The 9,355-nt window shown below is 28.4% G+C and overlaps 1 protein-coding gene across 1 annotated transcript in view; it reads right to left on the reverse strand.

The window, feature by feature from the left end:
• LOC101490531 (cullin-1) overlaps positions 1–2,362 on the reverse strand; it is an 8,509-nt gene extending 6,147 nt beyond the window's left edge. Inside the window, exons 1-3 of the mRNA XM_073370392.1 lie at positions 2,179–2,362; positions 1,671–1,833; positions 1,466–1,565 (exon numbers count right to left, since the gene is read on the reverse strand). Of these exons, the coding sequence (XP_073226493.1) occupies positions 1,466–1,565; positions 1,671–1,804 (234 nt within the window). The 5' untranslated portion in view covers positions 1,805–1,833; positions 2,179–2,362. The remainder of the gene's footprint in view (positions 1–1,465; positions 1,566–1,670; positions 1,834–2,178) is intronic.
• Between the last annotated feature and the right edge of the window lie 6,993 nt (positions 2,363–9,355).

The raw sequence follows: 9,355 nt of genomic DNA on the forward strand, positions 1-9,355 counted from the left end.
TTTGGACTGAGAGTTTGGAAGGAGAATCCGAGTCTTTCAGATACCATGGAATGAAGTGGTCTTGAGTTGTATCTATTGATTGTAATCAAAATTATATTTACTCTTTCTTATTCCTTCATCTTATTCCATGATAGAGTTTCATAGTTACTAATACTATAGAGTACAGATACAGAAATATTCAAATTATATTCAACTTGGTACCAAAACTTTCTGATTTGATCCATTGAAGTATATGGTTCATCATCTTTCAAAGTTGAAGTCCTTGGAATGTGAATGTCAACCAAAAAAAAAATGTTCACGATCCTTTACTGCTCTGTGCTTTGGCTATCAAATGTGTCTTTCTAGTGTATTCTCGAGTTTAGAAGGAATATTGATGTTATTCTCCCATCACTTCACATGCTGCTTGTATCCTACATAGATGTTACATTCTTAGACGATTCTCCTAATTCAGCTCCCGCACCAATCCATTCTCCGTAAAGGTGAATATTCTACTCTAAATCTAACAATTTTCTGAGTTACCACCGATTTTCTCCCTCACATTGCTCCTTTATCGTCTATTACCATCCCTAAAAATGATCAAGAGCATTATCCCACCCAGAATGGTGACAAGTAACAATTGACTTGATAACTGCTATAGAATCCAATAACATATAGACCTTTGTTCTACCTACTCTTGGAAAATCTATAGTTGGTATTTAATGGGAGTTTACTGTCAAAGTTGGTTGCAGCAGACACGCGGACAGATTGAGAAATTAGTTGGTAGCAAAAGGGTACACTCAGATGATCAGGTCTATGGTTCGGCTTTCAATACTACTGTTTCCCATATTGTTAAGATGGCTTATTGTTGTTTGTTCTTGTCTATGGATGCCTTGAGGCATTGACATGGCCCTTTTATCAACTAGATATTACAAATGTCTGACCATTTTATGTGGTTGCAGCTGTGCTGCCTCTTTCACTTCCCAAACATTCACTTCGTGACCACTTTACTCAAAAATCAAAACTATAATTATCAAGTCCACTTGGAGATTGAATGTCCAAAACATAATTTTGTGGAGGGGAGACTTATAACTTATAAGAACTGGGAAGCACGGATTAAGATATATTTTCATTTTTTCCCTTGTTGTCTATGTATAAAAACTACCCAACCTTCTAAGAACTACATCATTGATGATAACATTTTCCGAACTGGAAGAAAAGATGTGTCACTGATATCATGTCTTAGAACTCAAGGAGCATTAAAAAACAATCAGAAATCAATTGAACTTTGTTCTTATTAGAACTAATCAATAGCCCTATAAAGTCAACTCAAGAACATGCATGATAGTCTGATCTGATACTTGATATTACTCTAGTAGGATAGTAGCAAACAAGTAATGACTATAATGCATAAAATATAATTTTTAATATATTCAAACAGGTTATCAATATCGCATATCATATCTAAGTAATAGCATGCATTACTCACCGTTGATATGATGTACTCTTCAAATGACTCCTTGTACTTATCATACAATTGTTGGGAATAGTCATGAGGAGGCTTTTGAGTACACATATTGTAAATGGTCCTGCAATACAATTTAATGATAAATAATTTCCACAATGGTAAAACTCTAAATCAACTCAAGCAAAACCCATTTAATATAAAACCAAAACATCGGAGACAATAATACGTGTATAGCATCATATAGTCCTCAGAGCTGAACTGAGGTTCAGGTAACCCTTCTAGAATGTTCTTCAGCTTCATTATTCCCTTCAGCATAAAATCCCATCCTTGATCCAAGTCGATAGTCTTGCGTTCACTCATCGATATGCCCAAATATTATACACCAAAATCTACAACCAAATGTTCACAAATACATAAATACACAAATTTCAACTAAACAATGAAAAAATAAATAAATAATTTCCATTCAAACGATTTCAAAGCATTAAACCCTCTCCTCTTCCTCAAACTAAACCCTAAAGTGTTTCCAAAATAAGTAAATTAAATCTCGAAATCATTTTCAGATTTGACGAAACTTGCAAAGCAACAAAACAATATCCAGCATCTCAATCATGGAATTCGATGCTGCTGGAGAAATTTCTCAACTAAAAAACGACGCCGTACCACAATCGGCACTCTGAGAAAATGAAGATTTGTTGAGAAAAAGAGAGATTTAAAGAAGAAAAGAAGCGTACGGTGAATAGGTGAAGAACCGAGCGCGATGATCGGGAGTGCAAACCCTAACAACGGCTGGGTAAAGGAAGGGCGAAAAGGAAAATCCAGAAGGAAGAAGAAGAAGAAGAAGATGATGATGATGATGATGATGAAGAAGCGAGCTTTCAAACACGAAGAGCACGCAGAGCAATAATAATAATAATAATAATAATGAGAAAAATAAAACTGGAAAGAAATTACATTTTAAGTGTTATTTTAGTAGGAAAAATATTAAAATATATATTATTTTTTTTAATATAATTCTAAGCATTCTTTTTCCTATATTACATTTATATGATTATTATATACACAATTAAACATTATTATATTCTATATTGATAATAATAATAATAATAATAATAATAATAATAATATAAATATAAATAATTTGGTGAAATGGTTTATTTGTTTATTCAAAAAATTTAAACTTTACATCTTTTATTTAATAGTTATTTTCATAATCATAGCAAAAATTATATTAATATCTGGTTATTTGAATCATTTTCTAATAATCGTCAATATGTGCTATTAGTATAATATTATTTCAAAAAAAAACATACATTTAACTTAATAATAAGTTTGTACTTAAAAAAAATTATTGTTGTAAGCTTTGAAATATATGAAAATTATTTAAAAGGAACGACTTTAATTAAAACTTATTTTCATTCATCCTTATTTAGATTGTCTGCTTAACTTTACAATTGATTTAATATTTTTCAATAATTCATAACAATAATTATATAGTTAGTTTAAAAAAATTACATTGAAAAAAACTAAAATACACTACTTGTAAAGATATGTAACTAAAATGGATAAAAAAAAATAAAAGAATAAAAACTCAAAATTATATTTAAATTTAAAGTATATTGTGGTTTGTTTTCGCAAACAGATTTTAAAGAAAATAATTGATAAATCTGCTCAAAAAGAAGAAAAAAAATTGATATTGATAAGGATTTAATTTTTTTTATAATTGATAATATTTATTACTTTTTTTTTAATATTATACCTTCATTTATTTTATCTTAATTAATTTAATAATTTCACTAACTATTTATAATATTGGATGTTTTAATTAATTTTATCATTGAAATCAATATAATTAATTATTTAAAATAAGACATAATGAGTCATTAAGTCTTAGTTCAACTCTCAAATATCAATATTGATATTTGAATGTTATATATCAAATTCAAACCTAACACTTCGCAATAATGTAGTGAATTTATTTTAAATAAAACTTAATATTATTGTACTATGTCAATATTTATGTAAATGTACATTAATCTTTGTTGCATAAAAATTATAAATATACTAGATTGATATGTTTTTAGGTATAATTGACTGATATGATTTTTTGAAAGGATAAATTATTGACATGTTAGATAAATGATTTTTTAAAAGGTAAATGATTGAGATATTAATAAGTCGAACTCGATACTTTGTCAAATAAGTATACAAAATAATAAATATATTTAAGAAATTTACATGAAATAAAATAATATTTTTATTGGAGTAAATATATATTTGGTATATTTAAGTTAGTGTTTTTATTATTTTCGTTCTTATACATTTTTTTATTTTAAATTTAACTCTATAAGTTTAATTTTGTTTTTAAATGATCTTTGATGTTAATAATTTTTTAAAAAAATCTGACATGGCAAACGTAAAAGCGACGAAAACAGAAATAAAAAACGTGAATTTATAGAGATGAAAATATAAAAGAAATCGAAGAGATTAAACATATATATTTTTATTTGATTTTCGTTCAATTATGTTCACATCTTTTTATTTTCTTTACTTCTTTATTTGCCATCTCAATTTTTTTAACAATCACTAATAGCAGAGGCAATTTTAAAATAAAATATAATTTATAGGGTTAAATTTGAAAAAAAAATATGGATGAAAAAAAAAGAAAAAAAAAACACTAACTAATAGGGACCAAACATATATTTAAACATTTTTTTAATACAATGATATGACTTTTGGATTCTAACATGTGATACATGAACACAATTAATTATTTGCATGTCCAAAAAATATTTTTTTTATCTGATCTAATTAAATTTATAATCTCTCGTTAAGTACACATTCAAATGACATGTATTTTTGTGATAAAACATTCATAATATTTTAACAAAATGTACAAATGTCAATGTAATCAAATTACAAAGTTAAAATAAAATATATTAATTCAATAAATTTTTAAAAAATTGAGTTGATCATATCTAAATTTTAAGAAAATATACTTCATTAATTCGCTTCAAAATAATTGTCACATTTGCAAAAAGTATTTGCCTCAAAAAAATTGCCACTTTTGGTTTCCAAAACAACTTTAATTACTTTTGTTCTAATCGTATCCACTAATTAATACAATTTCCACTACTCTCAGATTATTATTCCCTGCTTTGCGTTGATTGTAATGAGAATACACTAACATGGGTTAAAGATAAAATTAGTAAAATCATAAATTTTTTTCATTCATTTATTATATTTTCTCAATATGTATAAAATAGTCAAATATAATAAATATTGTGGGATGGAACGAGTATTTTCTATAAATTTGAGATTAACATCAATATTTGTAGTAATTTGTAGTATATGTATTTGTAATGATATTGGATATGGTGCAATGCAAGTGACTCATTCCATGCACATTTAGAAGTTTTCAAAATAAATAAATAAATAAATTATTATAACACTAATAATTTTATATATAAATGTGTAGATTATAGCTCTTAATATATTATTATCTGTTGATAAATTGTAAAATAAAATTTATATCAAAACGAATTATTCACTTGTAAAATATTCAATTTCATTTCTTTATAATTTATATATTACAATTTTGATTAATATATGTGGTTTTCTCATAAACACCTCATAAAAAATAATAGGATCTATCAACAAAATTATAAATTAAATAAATAAAAATTTATCAAAAGATAGTTATGATAATGTATCAACACAAATTTCGTTATACTTTGATATATCCTAATTTCTTCTTTTTTTTTTTACTCATGAATTTCTCATACTTCATATATATATTTTTTAAAATAAATTGGTGTAATCAAGTTAAAAATCCGAAGAGGAATTTTGAATGTGGACTATTTATAGTGTAAATACATATGAATTTACAAAGCAAATAACTCTGCGTAATATATAATGCATCAACTTAGTAAACTTGATTCATATTTTATGTGCACGTTTATTCATTTACGATTTGATTTGATTTAATATTAATTAAAAATATATTTATAAATATGATTGTTGATGATAGGAAGATTTTTTTTTAACAGGCTCGCGATTAATTTATAGCAAATAAAAATGATTTTATTATTGATTGTTATTAATAGTAATATAGGTTTGTGAATAATTTAATTGAATATTAATTTGTATAAAAATATATGTTATAATATATATTAAATTCAAATCAAACCATTTATAAGCAAATGAAATAGAGAAGAGAATCTAAATAGAAGTGATACGTAACAAACAAGTAGAATATTTGAAACCGGTTTCAAATAATCTTAGTATAGATTAGTTCTTTATTTATGTAAAAATAATTTCTATATTACTTTTTCTAAAATTGATCTACTTTTATATTCCTCAACGAATAAAATTTTAAAATGTGTTTGATATACACTGCATTACATCACATGTAAAAAAAAATAGGACCCATTTTTGAGTCACAAATAAAGAGGGTCAAGATCCTCTCTGTTTCCCCTTTATATTTTTTCTCACTGCTATCTTTAAAAAAAAAAGTTCATTCTTTTTGGCATTTTTTGAGTACTATAGTTTTAATTGAAATCTTTTTAAATGTAGTATATAACTGTTATACTACTGTGATGTGAAGTCTCAGTTCAAATTTGAGACATATATTAATATTTATCAATTCTGTTAAATTATTTCTGATTTAAATTCAGATACTTCTTCATCAATATTTTTACGGCTATTAAATGAATTATATTTATGGAAGTCACGTTATTATGTTTATATATAACACCAAAACTAAAGTAATGGAGAAAAATTGTGAAGTGTCAAATGAAGATGGTGGTGCATTTTCACAAATAAAATAGAAATAAAATAGAGAATACATCTCTATGGAAGTTTGTCAAAGAAACAAATTACTGCCTAGTGGTTTGACTAGTAAAATAATGACTTTTGTGGTCTCATTCATCATTTCTTTTGTTCAATCCTTTAACAATTAAACACAAAATAATTATTTTTTATTTGTTTAATTCCTTAATTTTATTAACAAATTAAACATATGTTCAGTCTCATTCTATATAAAGATTAAAGTTTTATTATTTGATAATGAATAAAACAAAATTATTTGTCAAGTCATTAATTTTTTTATTGTTAAAAAATAATAACTAATTTTATCATATAAGTGTTTATTATAGTGTATTTGTCTTTCAGATTAAGTCTAGTTTGTGTTGGGTGGACTCACTCCCCAAGTGGAACCCACCAATTTTACTAATATTATTATTATTATTGAAATAAAAAAAAATAATAATTTTTTTTTAATGGGCTTGGCCCGCTTGAAGGTAATAAAAAAGATTTAGAAATCCCTAAGAGACATACAAACAGACAAAAGCGGCTGCCAGAGAAGAAAAATAAGGGTTTGGTTTTTATTCTATCAATTTGAGGAAAGTTTTCCACGTTAAAATTGTGTTTGTCTCATATTTATCGCTAATTATCTATGGCTTTTCCCAACAAAGTGGTATCAGAGCTCGATTATTTGATTTGTGCATTTAAATGGAGGAGGAAAATAAAGGTCCCAATATGATTAAACTCAACTCTTCTAATTATACACTTTGGAAGATTCTCATGGAAGACATGTTATACAGTAAAAATTTGTATGATCCTATTGAGGGTGACACTGCTAAACCTGCAGATAAATCTGACGCTGACTGCAAGAAGATGAATAGAAAGGCAGTGGCGTTGATCAGGCAGTGGTTGGATCTGAGTGTATATCCACGTGTTGAAACTGAAATAGATGCTAATAAGATGTGGGAAAAATTAAAAGAGTTGTATGAATGAAAGAATGTGCAAAATAAAGCATTCTTGACTCGAAAGCTAGTGAATATGAAATATAAAGATGAGGATTCAATGGCAGAGCATATGAGTATTTTTTAGAATACAGTGAATCAGTTGACAACTGCAGAAATTAAATTAGATGATGAGTTGCAAGCGTTGTTATTGTTGAGTTCATTGCCTGATAATTGGGAAGTCCTTGTTGTGACGTTGACCAATTCAGCTCCAAGTGGAAAGTTGAAAATGTCAACAGTTAAAGAGAGCATGTTGAACGAAGAAGCTCGAAGAAAGTAACGTGGTTTGATTGGTTCTTCCTCAAAGTCAGAAGCACTAGTTACATAGTCACGGGGGAGAAGTCAATATAGAAACTTTCATAGACGCGACAACTCTGAAAGTCGTAGCAAGTCAAGAAGCAAGTCGAGGACTAGAAAGGAAGTGATATGCTATCATTGTGGCAAAGTGGGTCACATAAAAAGAAATTGCAGGTTCCTTAAGAGAGATCAATCAAGGGAAATAGATGAAGACAAAGAGAAGAAAAATGATAAAGATACAACAACAGTTGCATCTGTTAATAATGTCTATATTGTTTGTGGTGATAATTCCATAAACCTTGCATGTCAGGATTCAACTTGGATTATTGATTGGGTGCCTCATATCATGTTACTCCTAGGCGTGATTTCTTCTCATCTTACAGTGCTGGTGATTTTGGCATGGTAAAAATGGGAGATGAAGGAGTATGTAAAATTATCGGTATGGGAGATGTTTAGGTTGAAACTGGGATTGGTTGCAAGCTTCAATTGAAGAATGTTAGACATGTACCTAATATTTGTCTCAATTTGATTTCGGTGAAAGTATTGGATATTGAGGGTTACCACACTTACTTTGGTGGTGGTGGTATATGTAAAATCACCAAAGGGTCCTTAGTAGTTGCAAAGGAGCAAAATTTCACTTCTCTCTATAGGATGTCTACGAAGTTATGCAAGGAAGAAGTGAATGCAATTGAAGATTTATGGCATATGCGCCTCAGCCACTTGAGTGAGAAAGGACTCAACATACTTGCGAAGAAAAACTTTCTTCCTGTGAAAGGTACGTCTCTAAAAACTTGCACTCATTGTTTTGCTGGAAAACAACAAAGAGTTTCTTTTCATAATATTGGTCCTCATATGAGGCAAAATATTCTTGATTTAGTTCATACTGATGTTTGTATGATGGATAGTAAATCTCTTGGTGGTGCATCATATTTTGTTACTTTTATTGACGACCACTCTAGAAAAGTGTGGGCATTTCCTTTGAAATCTAAAGACCAGGTATTTGGAGTCTTCAAGAATTTTCATGCAAGCACTTGAGTGAGAAAGGACTCAACATACTTGTGAAGAAAAACTTTCTTCCTGTGAAAGGTACGTCTCTAAAAACTTGTACTCATTGTTTTGCTGGAAAACAACATAGGGTTTGTTTTCATAATACTGGTCCTCATAGGAGGCAAAATATTCTTGATTTAGTTCATACTGATGTTTGTATGATGGATAGTAAATCTCTTGGTGGTGCATCATATTTTGTTACTTTTATTGACGACCACTCTAGAAAAGTGTGGGCATTTCCTTTGAAATCTAAAGACCAGGTATTTGGAGTCTTCAAGCACTTTCATGCAAGTGTTGAAAGAGAAAAAGGAAGAAAATTGAAATGTGTTCGATCAGATAACGGTGGCGAATACAGAGGTCCATTTGAAGAGTATTGTAGAGAACATGGAATCAGATTTGAGAAAACAGTTCCAAAGACACCTCAACATAATGGTGTTGCAGAGAGAATAAATCGTACGATTAATGACAAAATCAGATGTATGTTCTCTCATGCAAAATTATCGAAATTCTTTTAGGGTGAAGCAATGAAAACTGCAGTGGATTTGATCAATTTTTCTCCTTCTATTCCACTTGATGGTGATGTTCCAAATAGAGTGTGGACAGGGAAAGATGTCTCTTACCGTCATTTGAGAGTTTTTGGTTCAGATGTTTTGTTCACGTTCCAAGAGATGAGAGGTCCAAGCTTGATAGTAAATCCAAACAGTGTATATTCGTCGATTATGATGATGAAGAATGTGGTTATAGATTGTAGGATCCAGTTGAC

Source organism: Cicer arietinum, chromosome 1 (assembly GCF_000331145.2).
Source record: "Cicer arietinum cultivar CDC Frontier isolate Library 1 chromosome 1, Cicar.CDCFrontier_v2.0, whole genome shotgun sequence".
Lineage (NCBI taxonomy): Eukaryota > Viridiplantae > Streptophyta > Magnoliopsida > Fabales > Fabaceae > Cicer > Cicer arietinum.